Below are 12,354 nucleotides of genomic sequence, written 5' to 3' on the forward strand. Positions count from 1 at the left end.
ATTTCACAAGACATCATTTCAAGACACTTCACAAAAAAGTAAACTTAAACCAATCATACATGCATTCTAATTGACCCTAGTTATCAAACAGTGCATTAAGTTCAGTTTATTACTCAAATTGTATGTAAAAGATTACTATCTCGAATAATAAATGAGAAAAGTGGTTCATAGGAACCGGAAATGGACAGTGTTGTTGAGGATAATGAGAGAAGGCAGTGGCCTCACTCACCATCCTCACCATCATTCACCATCACTCACCATCACCAAGAATGTGGTAAGAACAGCTTACCAGATTCTACCTGTGGACAGGAGAATGTTCTTGTTCTCCTGTCCACTGTCATGCCCACTGTTTTGAGCGGGTTAAGCTACTGGTGATTCTAACAGTATTGTACTAATTTATTATAGTGGCACAAATGTTTCTTCAAAAAATAGTTTTTTTATTCAAAACATTTTTCTGTTTTTCTACCATAATAGCTTTATAAATGCAGTTTGTGCAAACCTGCACACACTGCATTTATAAAGCTATTTAAAGGAAACGATTGACCTCTGTAATTGCAAAGGATACTGTACCAAATATTAACATTATTTTCACAGGTGTTCAAATACTTATTTGCAGCAGTAACACACTAACAAACTTAAAAAAAAATCATACATTGTGATTTCCGGATTTTATATATATATTTTTAGACTGTCTCTCACAATGAACACGAACCTTAGATGAAAAGTTCAGACACCCCTTCCTCATGATTTCTAAGTGGAAGAACTTGCAAAGTCGCAGGGTGTTCAAATACTTAATGCCAAATACTTATTTACCAAATTAAATATGTATATTTAATCTGGAAAGCATTTTACCTACATCAATAGTCAAGACAATTCTCTGTGGTTTATAACTTGTGCATTCACAAAAAATGAATATTATGAAAAATATAGCATTTAAATGTTTATATCTTAATGAATGCCTGAAGACAAACCAGTAGGTGATTTGAATTAATAAACTGCATAAAAGCAGTGTTGTACTGAGAGTGGACTCATAGATCCAATGATGGAAGATTAATTTTAGCTGTTAGAAACATAAAACTCAGCTTGGATTCAGAAAAAAAAGGTGAATATATCTGCTTTTGCACACATTAGTTTAAGGCTATGGTCATATTTTCACATTTGCAAATTACCTTTTGTCCTCTTTTGCTTGGAGTCCTAAATATTGAAAAACAAATTCTTAGAAGACCATTACTTTAATGTGTACACATTCATATTACTTTTTACATTTGAAACTCATGTGCTGTTCAAAAGGTAAAAAGCATTAGTCTAATAAAATTATTGTTGAATACTTTTTTATCTGCTTTGTCTTTGTATCTACCATCTACTTGTGTTTCTCTAGTCTAACCAGAATGGTGGAGATCCAGGGAGAGGACAATCCTCTGGGCATTCATGTTGTTCCCTACTGTTCTTCTCTCAGCGGACGGTGAGTTTTGTGTACATTCATCCACCCTGTTTCTTCTGAAAAAGCACACATCCAGAAGATCTAATTCTGGATATACCATGAAACACAAAATAGCTTTTGGAAGTACGGTACATAAACTCTGCAGACACAGTGGGAACTACCAAGTAAAGGAAAACAAAACGAAAAAGGACTGTGTGCAGTTTTTCTCTTTTTCTTGAAACTTCCTAAAGGACAGAATGATGGTTTTGAATAATTGTTCTCGTGACTCTTGTGGACCCTGTCACTGTCCTTATAATCTTCATTCTTAACACATTCTTGTCCGTTCCTTCCTTTCCTCATCACCTTGTTTCAGTTTCATTTCGTCATTTTACAATCACTTTTCTTGTACTCTGATTTTTTTATTCTTGTGTAGTTGAACTTTATTTGTAGATTAGTATCACCTCCTCTATGAAGATATATTTGTTTATTATTATTTTCTTTTTACCACATGTTACTTTTGCTCAGATAATGTTTGCAATATCCCTCGCTTCACACATGCGTTTTGGACGGTGTGCTTGATTGCCTACTCACCTGCTACTGTCTTTGTTCCTTGTTTGTGTTTTTTCGGCACTGAAAACACAATTTTCAGTGTTGCTGCTACACAGTTTGGAACAGTCTAGTCAGTTTATTCCTTTTTTCTTTTATTTCTTGCTTGTGTCCATTCTTGTATCATTTTCTATTTTGTCCTATCTATTCTTTCTTGCTTCTCTCCTTTTTTGTGACTATTATTATAATTCTTTTTGTCAAAACCTAACTGTGTGTAAATATCACTCATACATTTCTGGTGAACTTTAGAGTTTTACATTTTAAATGACCATAAAGAACTCAGAACTCTTCTGGGATTTTTTGTTGTAGGAGCCCTGACCATAACATATCCTATTGATTGCAACCTCTAAAAAGTCTTAGTGAAACACTTTTGAGTTCTTTTCTTTTAATTTTCTATCAAATCTTTATTAATGCTATGCTTTAAAGAAAAATGAGCTTTTTCATATTTATCTCTTGCTGGCACAGGTCTCTTGGTCTGTATATCCGTGGTGTGGAGGAAGAGAGCCGCTCAAGAAAGGAGGGTTTGTTCCAGGAGGATGAGTGCATTGTAAAAATCAACAACACTGACCTAATGGACAAGACATTTAGCCAGTGAGTGCAGCTGTTTATCTCTGTTTTTCCTCAGAGGCTAACATTTTGTTTGATTTAAAAACTTTGCATATTTTTATTTTTCTAAGAAAGCAGCACAGATGCCTAACATAAATGCCGGAAACGGAAACTTTCTTAGTTTATATAAGGAGAATTGTCCGGAGTGCAAATTTTGTTCACATCCTTTTGTTATTAGTAAATTGAGCAATACAAATTTAGGATTCACAGATATTAAGGAGTCCTAGTTCAATAAATAAATGTGCATCTTAATAAATTACTTGTATGGTAACTTATTTCAGTCATTCAATAGCTAAAAGTAACACTCCATAAGTAGAGATTCATTCCACATGGTCATATATGTTATACAAAATATATGTTAGACTAATAAAATAGGATTTTGAATGTAGTTTGTCTGCCTGAGAAACATAAAAATCTATCAAACAGAACAAAAACAACATTTTGTGTTATTTAAGATCCACCTGCACTGTATCTAAACTGTATTTGCACTTACAAACATAGAGCACTGATACTTTTGTTCAGACTTGTCAGAACAAGTCTGAATGCTACAGTCAGCTGTAGCATTGTGCAGCAAAGTTTGTGTGAATGCACACAGGGCCGTTGTCCATGCCAGATTATTATCGAGGCTGCCTGATTAGAATATCGGTTTCACACAAATGTGGCTGCACGCCTTTTTCAATCAGACATAATAGTGATATCATCTGAGCACAATGGTCTCCATACTCATAACAAAACACACAGCTTTCATATCTAATTTCATTCTACTGTCAATACAATCTAAATCACTGCAAAAGCAGTTGTTAATAATAAATGCTCGTGCAGAGTGAGTGTTGTGTTCAAATGGTTTTTCCATGGACTGAAAAGAGAGTACCACAAATTAGTCACATGACTATAGTTCAACTTCTAGTGTTTTGTTGATGATGTTGTTCACAACCTTACAAATATGGCTTCCACGTTTGCAAGAAAAAAAAAGATAATGTTCCATGATTTGAGACAAACATGTCTGACCTTAGAACTAAGATATTCTCTGACATTAGCATGAACAAAAAATATTAGAAATTTACTAAGATTATTAAGCGTTACAAAATATTCTCATTCTCACCTTCTAATTTTAACACTTAAATCTTAGAGGCCTTGCAGAGTTTTTGTTTGTTTATTTATTTATTTATTTACACATTTTTGACTTTATAATGTCAGAGAATATCCTGACTGTAATGTAGTTTATGCATTTATTAATGGGAAATTCACTTTGTTTCTTGCACATTTATACAGTTTCGAAATCAGAAAATATAATTTTTTTCCTTGTAAATAGAAAATTATTATTAGTTTTTTGGAAGATGTTAGCTTCTTTGTGGCAAATTATTCTTTGCTGTAGAATAAGACTCTGTCACAGGGTAACGTTAAAATTGATACACTGTATGGATTGTAATGATGTCTCAGCACAGATTATATTTATAAGGCAAAGTATTGCCTTAAGACACTTGATTTTCCATGATGCTAAAATGACTGTACTCTTAATGTAAATATTCTGTATATAATGACATAGTAGTTTACTTTAGATGAATTGTCAATTTTCCAAAGTTTCACTGTTTCACATTTTTCCATCAAATTCATGGAGGAATTTTTCATTTCTGACTTTTGAACAAAGTCGACTCTAATCATCATAAACTATTCGGAAAACAACAGGAGTGTAATCAAATGAAATTTTAATTAACTGGATTTACTCCATTGCTTATCTGCGGTGAATGATGCTGATTGCCAATTGCTCCTGACACCGTAGTGCCTGTAACTTGCTTAGCATGATCTGATCTAAATTAATTCCCTGCAAAATGATCTTTTTCATTCTTTATGAGTTTCTAATGGCTGTGTCCAGGTGTTGTGGCTGTCTGGTTTTGAGCTCAGAGAAGGTGATAAAAAAGAAAAGCCCTGCAAATAGCCTTTACTAATTCATCTGGAGGAAAAGGAAAGCTTTTACACACATAATGATGATGTTTCAGTCGAATTGTAAGGGATCGGTTTCTAAAACTATAATTTCCTTGATATTCTGTCTTGTAGTTGTTAGAAATCAAACTTCTTAAAGTTTTAAGTACCAAGGATCTGGGATATTCTTTAAATTAATCATGTGTAATCAGATTTATTAACTGAATCTCTTTTTTTCTCCTAATTCAGTTATGCCCTCCCACAGTATAATTAATTTTCTTGTCTGAAACTGATAAGTGCTTTTTGGATGTTATTATGAATGATGAAATTATCACTGCATCTGCTAACTTCCTTTGCTTTCTTTAAAAAAAAACCAAAAAAACAAAAAACTCATTCACCAAACTTAACAATTTTTTTTGCTTTCTCTTTTTCCTCTTTTTCTTTGTAGATCTCAGGACATTTTTCGTCAGGCAATGCGGTCCGCACTTGTTCGTTTGGAAGTTTTGTCCTCGTCAAACAGAGAGCGATATGAGAAAAGTCTGATCAGTCAGCTGTGTGTCAACAGTACGGCTCCGAACAGCAGCCCTCGTGTCACCAAGGCCAAAGATCCACCACCACCAGTCAAAGCCAAACCTGTGTTTAAACCTCCTGAGAATTCAACTCCACGTCTTGTAGAAGAAACTCCTATTCTTGAAGCGGTTAGTGTGAGTTGTGCTTCAGTTATACAAAAAACACTCAAGTATGGTGTAAGAATACCTCAACAACATTAAAGGGATATGACAATTTAGTTGTAAAAATCCAGCAAAATTACAACAGTTCACTTACCAACAACCAGACAGCACAGATATCAAACAGCATTCATGCCAAGATAAAACACCTTCATCAGGTCTGTTTCCACCCAACATCATGTAATGTTCATGATCTAAGTTTTAGTTCTCTCTATGCTCTGTATTTATTACTATACTTTATTTGTTTTTCATTCTTTTCCTGTGGCTTTAAAAAGCAATAAGTTCCACTTTATTTTTACCTTATGTCCACCTTCTTCCTTGAGCTAAAAAGCTCATAAAACCCAAACACATGTAACCATGTCGTCAACGTCACTATGGTTACTTGGCTGACATTTGAAAAACAACTGGCTTAGAGGGAACAGTTTCTTAGCAACAGCTTATTATCTTAGTTTATTAAAAATAAGTTTTGTTGGTCATGCAGGAACTCTGTACAGTCCTATAAACAGTTTGAGGAGCTACACATTTTAATTTTTTTTTATTTTAACCATTGTATTTGATATATTTATTCAATTACTTTGTTGTAAACTGTGTGAAAAAATCTGGAAGTTTATTCTGTAAGGGAGGAGAAAAGACAGAATCCATTCCTTCTATTCATCTATCCAGTTTCCAGTTTTAAAAAAATTTTTATGATCCAGAACATCCAGGGTGTTGTGTGCATATAAACAAAAAAGGCTTTCTTGGTACTTCTGGTTCCAGGCAGACCTACTGCCTGGATGATTAAAGGAGAGTTTTTGAAGAATAGCTTTTAACTCTGGGTCTTCACACATCCTAGGGTCTTAAAATGTTTTAAATTTATTAGGAAATATGTAAGTTGACCTCATATATCACAAGCCCAAATTTTGTTGTGGCAGAACTATTTATTCTTGTATGTTCTATGTAGTTTACTTTTTCTCATTGGACATTTCTGTCAGGCAAAAGTTTGAGCTGCACACAGATGTCATCATCATGTTTTGTGGTTGAGACTATTGCTAAGTAGCTAATAACAAACCCTCGCAACCTATCTAGCTAGCTTTTTTGCATTTATCATTGGTAAGTGTAATTTATTGCCAATTGGTTGGATAATATTCGCCTTTTCCAACTCGACCACTATATAAAAAATACAATATTATTTTGTACATTTTTGTCATGATACAGGTCTTAAATTTTATTCATAATGGTTTTACAAAGGTCTTAAAAAGTCTTAAGTTTGAGTTGACAAAACCTGCAGAAACCTTGTAACTTAGCTGTTTTTTTGAACATTAAAGCGTTACTATTATATGTATTTTGTTTGAAGCTGTCCCCTAAAAGCTGCATGTTCTTAATGTAGAGTCCAAAGGAGAGAGGTGATAGCTCTCTCCACAGGAAAAGTCCGGCGCTCTCCAGCTTGGTGTCCAATAAAAGAGGAGGGCGAAGGCTGCGGATCGACTTAAAGAAAGGTTGGAAACATCTTTGTTTGTTTTTTGAATATGTACAAAACATTACAGCATGAAGCATAATGTTAAAACGTTTGTTTTATATATTCAAGGGAGTGGGTGAAAGTATAAGCTTATCTAAATTCACTGCGTTAAGATCCTGCAGTGAGACTAAATTGTTGTAGGCCGTTTTCAGTTAAACATTCAGCATTTAATGTTGCTCCTTGGTTTGTGGGATTTGCCTTTTTCATTTTAGTTAAATGTATTTAAAACTGTAAATCTTTAATTTGTTACTTGGCATGGTGTTTGCCTTACCAGTTCATATGGATTTGTTCCTGTTTCTGTAAACCTATCAGGCAAAGTCGCTTTCCTCTCTCCATCTTCCACATTCCTTCTCTTCAGGGTCTATTAAGTCTTTATTGATCTGTTCATTTTTGCTGATATGAATTCATAGCAGCCCAAACTGCTGACTTGGCTCTGCTAAAGAGACCAGACTTAATGAGGTCTATAAACCACACAGCCAGTCCCTGTGTCTGTGTGCAACGTTTTTTCTGTTCTCACAGCCATGTGTGTGAGACCTTTCATACACATTTATATGTTCACATATTTTCTCTGATTAAGCATTTTGTTTTTATCTTCTTCTTTTCCAGAACATTGGCTCTATGTTTCAAATGTGTTTCATTGATTTCACTTGGACTCTTGTCTTCTTCTCATCCTTTTTGACCTGTACCTGAACCCTCTTTTTTCTTTCATCCACTTCTTTCCTTTTCTCCATCTATCTGTTCATCTATTTGTCCTTCCTTCCTGGCTTCCTCTTTCCTTCCTTCTAGTTTTTTCTTCCTGCTGTCCTTTCTGACCTTCTCCTGAACCCCCTTAATGCTTGCAGATGTGTTGCTGCACCTGTATCTAAAGGATTTAAAGCAACATACTCAATCTTCCAATACTTAAAGTTAACACAGACATAGTACATTATATGGAGTCAGGAGCTGAGTCAACAACACTACACCTAAGCTCTCAGAATAAAGTACCTGTGTGTGGGACATTGAATTCAGATTTTCACCTTAAAATCCTCTTGAAATATATTCAGACCTTTGGAGAAAAGCTCAGATTTCTGCATCTCTCTGTGGATGTGATTGTAGGTTCCGAAGGTCTTGGATTTACTGTCGTAACCAGGGATTCGTCAATACATGGCCCGGGTCCTATTCTAGTCAAAAACATTCTGCCACGAGGAGCTGCTGTCAAAGATGGACGGCTTCAGTCTGGAGACCGCATACTGGAGGTATAGCGAAGCTTACCCGAATAGTTTTTGTTATACCTCAACAAATCTGCTGGAGACAAGTTTCTTATATGTGTGTGCATAGGTAAACGGTGTGGATATCACCGGGGTGGGCCAGGAGGAGCTGGTGTGTATGCTCCGCAGCACTCGTCAGGGAGAGACTGTGTCCCTGGTGGTTTTACGGCAGGATGAGATGTTCCTGCCCAGAGAAATGGTAAGAACCAGTCCCAGTGTTAAAATGGCAGCAAGCAGAACAAGACTTTCTGTTGGCTTGAAGAATCACCAGTCAATTAAAAGGCTCTAGTGTCTTATTCATTCCAGTAATTTTGTTTAATTTGAATTTTCAAAGAAATTTGGCTTGATTCTGCAGTAATGAACCACTGCTTTGTCCCGCTATGGACAAATCTCTTTGTAAGGGTTAGAAAATTTCTTCAGGTCTGATTTCTTTCTGCAAATGTTTTCACACATTATGCTAAATTTCACCTCTGTTCTAATATTCTCAATAAACGTCTTTTTTTCTCTGTGGTCTTATTTTTCCTCACTTTTCTCTGACTTTTCATTTCAGAAACAGTTCTTGCTCTAACAAACAGCTTTTTTACATCTTTAATTTCACACACTTTGGTAAAAAAAAAGATGTAGCCTTGTGTTCCTTTTATTTTAATTCACCAATTACAAAATGACATATCTTTGCTAATGATAGTTTTCTCTTTATCTGTCTCTCCTTCAAGATAGTATCATTATATTATGTGGAAAGCCAAATAATAAATCAAAAGTCCAAACGAAATACATAAAGGTTATAATCTGATTTGTGTCATTGAGTTAAATAAATATTTGATTCCCTCCAGATGAGCCAGAATTCAGGCTCCAACAGATTGGCCATGTGGCCATGTGGCACACTGATCAATCAGTCAATCAATTATTTCATCTTGTTATGGAAATAAAGCACATCTGCCCATAAAATCAATTTCTTCCCATTTAAAATCCCCTGCTACCACATGAACGACTAAAGAGACTTCAAGTGATCTCAAGGACAAGATTGGGTTTTTGAACAAGGCTGGAATGGACTCCGAAACCACGAGAAAGAAGTTTGGAGAGGTGACTGATATTTGTGTAATTATTTGGAGAAATTGAAGAAATATGAATTTACACTGAATCCCAGCTTCAGATCCACTCATCTGCAAGATGAATGGATCCTCATGGGAGTCTGCTAAAGAAGAAGCATGTAAAGGCCTTCCTAGAGTCAGTGAACATCTGAATCATTCACTAAAGGTTTTGGAGAAAGTTCTGCAGTTAGATGATACTATAATTGAAGTCTTCCAACTCATCCTACCATGTTTACAAAGAGAAATAACATATAGAAGTGAGATCTTCCACTGGTCACACATGGAAATGGAAACATTATGTTTTGAGGCTGTCTTCTGTTAAAGGTACTGGTTAAGACCGGTATACTAATGGGATGAATGGAACACCAGCATTGAGGGCTTACGGAGGAAGGCCAAATATGGTCACAGCTTGAAATAAAAACTTCATCTTTCAACCTGACCAGTGGGGTTAAGTTGTGGATTTGTGAATTTACTCATTAACCAATCTAAGAGCTACTACTGATAATACATATGGATTGTTTTGTCTGAAAGATTCACAAAACTACAACTAATCAAAAATGTAGAAGAAATAGTTTTTCTATGAATGGCTGGTGTATTTTAATGTCAGGTTAAAAAACAACCAAAAGAAGTTACCTCTTCTTTCAGGTTTGCAATTTGTTAGGAGTTTTTCCAACTTGAAACTGGAAAATTCTATTTCTGTCTTAAATGTGAACATCTTACTAAATCTTCAAACAAATATAGAAAGCCAGTAAAACCTAACAATTTCAGTTTGCCTTTGTGGCATCACAGTGTGACCTCAAAAAGCCTTTGTCTTATTGTGGGATTGGGTGGAAATGTCTGTCAAAGATGGCTACACTTGGAAACTTGACTATTTAAGGTTGTGATGCGTGTCATGACATGTTTCCTGTGGGATCAGATTTTTATTTCACTCAGTGACACTTTGTCTGGAGTTTTTTGTTGCTGTTGACAGTCTTTCTTTCTTCACTTTAAAATAAAAGAGAAAACCACTTATTTCTTTATATTTCCAAATATGAAAAATAAACATAAGATCAATTAATGCTTCCCTTCCCTGGATGTCTTTTTTATGGAACTGGATGATTTTACCATCACAAAAAAAAGAGAAAATGCTGATAATTGTCACAAATTTCCACTACTTTCCAATGTAATTTTTATCTTCTACTTGTGCACACTTGCAGAATATGCTATTCAATAAAAAGTTATTTTATTTTTCTAAACTTTTAGGGGCAAAATTTGATTAGAAGAATTAAATTTGCCTCCTCTCTTTATCCATAACTCACGTCTGTGGTTTATGTTTCCTCTTCCTAAATGTGTCTTATTCTGTTTTTAAGTTGCTCTCTATGCCTCTTCCCTTTGTGCCTCTTTCCGCTCCTGTCGACTGATGTTTCCTCAACTGCTGCCAGGCGACCAAACACAAACATGTGCATGTGACTCTGAGCCCCATAGGAAACTCTGTGTCTGCAGACAGGAAAAGCAGTGAAGTGTTAGTGTGCAAGCATGTGTTAACATTTAGTATAATTTGTTAATGTATCCAGGATTTGATCGTGTGTGCATGTCTGAACTCTCGGATAGTTTGCTGCCTGTGAAAGCCAAGGATGGATTTCTTGGGTGTATACAAAAATGCCAGATTTTTTTCAACTCTGATTCTGCATTTCAGTTCACCAAATACTATAAAACTAATTGGCAAGCAATGCTGGAGTGCTGCAAGCCATAGCTGTTGTTTTTATATAGACCACCATGTCTTGTATTTACTCTTTGTTTATAGTAGACATATTTTCCTGAAATGTCAGTGTTGCCTTTCTCAGAAAACTTTACAGCTCACTCTGCCCCATGGGCAAAGCTTTACAATGGGTAAAGCTTTGTTCTAAGTTCCTGTTGTCTGTTTCTGAAGCTGTGTAAACCTATTTTCAAATTAAAAGTTCATAGCTCATGTGCTGATTCATTAATTAATGAATAGATTGTGAATCGGTTGTGCACTATTGAAGGATATTTGCATAAGTTTGTTGTGGTTTCTGACATGAACATTCAGTGGACACCTCCTTTAAAAAGTCATAATAATGTTGACATAAATAACAAGACAATAATAGCTTTTTTAACCCTTTAGTATAAAATGTATCTTAAAAGCAAACAAATCTGTTGGATAAAAATTTTAAATAATGTAATAACCTGGTTGGATTTGGTTAATTTGTACAATCTTAAACGAATGCTTTTTGAAACACAAACTCTATTTGCATTCACATCGGCTGTCAGTCACAGAGAAACCTGATTTCTCTGAGAAACAGAGAAATCCACCTGTCTCAGGACAGGTGGATTTTATCCACAAACACATTTTTGCACTTACACAATCTATTTTTCATAAATACAAAATGGAAGATGTGGCAGAAATTAGTCAGAGATGCTGCCGTAAGTCTGGTAATGATACCAGATTTACGTTCTGCATTTGATAACAATTTCATGTATTCTGTATTTGTCTGATCCAAAAAATATAGTTGCAAGACAAAACCTTGTACAATGAAACCAAACTGGAACATTTTGAACACATAGATGTACATTTGGCATTCAAAACAACACATTATCAAAAGAACATACTCACAGGGAGACAGGGTGGTGGCAGCATCATGATGTGGGTCTTCTTTCCTATAGAGTGAATAAAGTTTAAATTAGTTTCAGATACCAGTCAATTTTGACCCAAAGCTTTGAAGTATCTGTTAGAGAGCTCGAGATGGAGGAGCAATTTCAGCCTCACCTGGAGAAAATTATATTTTATGAAAGCCCTGAACTAAATTTGGCAGAAGATCCGTGGGCTCATACGAAGAACTTTCCTCAAATCTGGATAATTTGGAAAACAGTGGGTGAAGGCTCATAAGTCAGTATGTGGTAAGCTGAAAGGATGCTTCAGCAATATAAATACTTAAAGGTCTGCACAGTTACAGTCAACATTTTTTCTCAACAAACTGAGGTTTTGCTGTTGACTTATACAGCCTCTATTTAAAAATAAAAATATCTTCTTGGGTACCTATTACCATAATTATTGAGCTATGTGAAAATTTTAGTGCTGATAATTTAGAGGTTTTATTGAAGCTGCTTTATTGGAGTCTTCATTAACTCTTATAACATTTGTAACATTGCTGTTTGATACAGAATGCAAAGCATTTTTAAAGCCTGTTCCTACAGACTTTAAACACGAATAAGCTCTTCTGCTTTCTTCATATTTGTACCTGTTTGT

General features: G+C 35.1%; 1 protein-coding gene across 3 annotated transcripts in view; it reads left to right on the top strand.

Moving 5' to 3' along the window:
* Positions 1 to 12,354, top strand: part of LOC114148216 (partitioning defective 3 homolog B-like) — a 210,161-nt gene that overhangs the window by 62,009 nt on the left and 135,798 nt on the right. For 2 of the 3 annotated variants that reach the window (XM_028023309.1, XM_028023311.1), the window contains exons 6-11: positions 1,379 to 1,462; positions 2,492 to 2,617; positions 5,001 to 5,256; positions 6,647 to 6,755; positions 7,871 to 8,010; positions 8,093 to 8,221. In XM_028023309.1, the coding sequence (XP_027879110.1) occupies positions 1,379 to 1,462; positions 2,492 to 2,617; positions 5,001 to 5,256; positions 6,647 to 6,755; positions 7,871 to 8,010; positions 8,093 to 8,221 (844 nt within the window). The remainder of the gene's footprint in view (positions 1 to 1,378; positions 1,463 to 2,491; positions 2,618 to 5,000; positions 5,257 to 6,646; positions 6,756 to 7,870; positions 8,011 to 8,092; positions 8,222 to 12,354) is intronic. The other variant, XM_028023310.1, reaches the window with a different exon arrangement.

The sequence above is a fragment of the Xiphophorus couchianus genome, chromosome 7 (assembly GCF_001444195.1).
Source record: "Xiphophorus couchianus chromosome 7, X_couchianus-1.0, whole genome shotgun sequence".
NCBI classification, from domain to species: domain Eukaryota; kingdom Metazoa; phylum Chordata; class Actinopteri; order Cyprinodontiformes; family Poeciliidae; genus Xiphophorus; species Xiphophorus couchianus.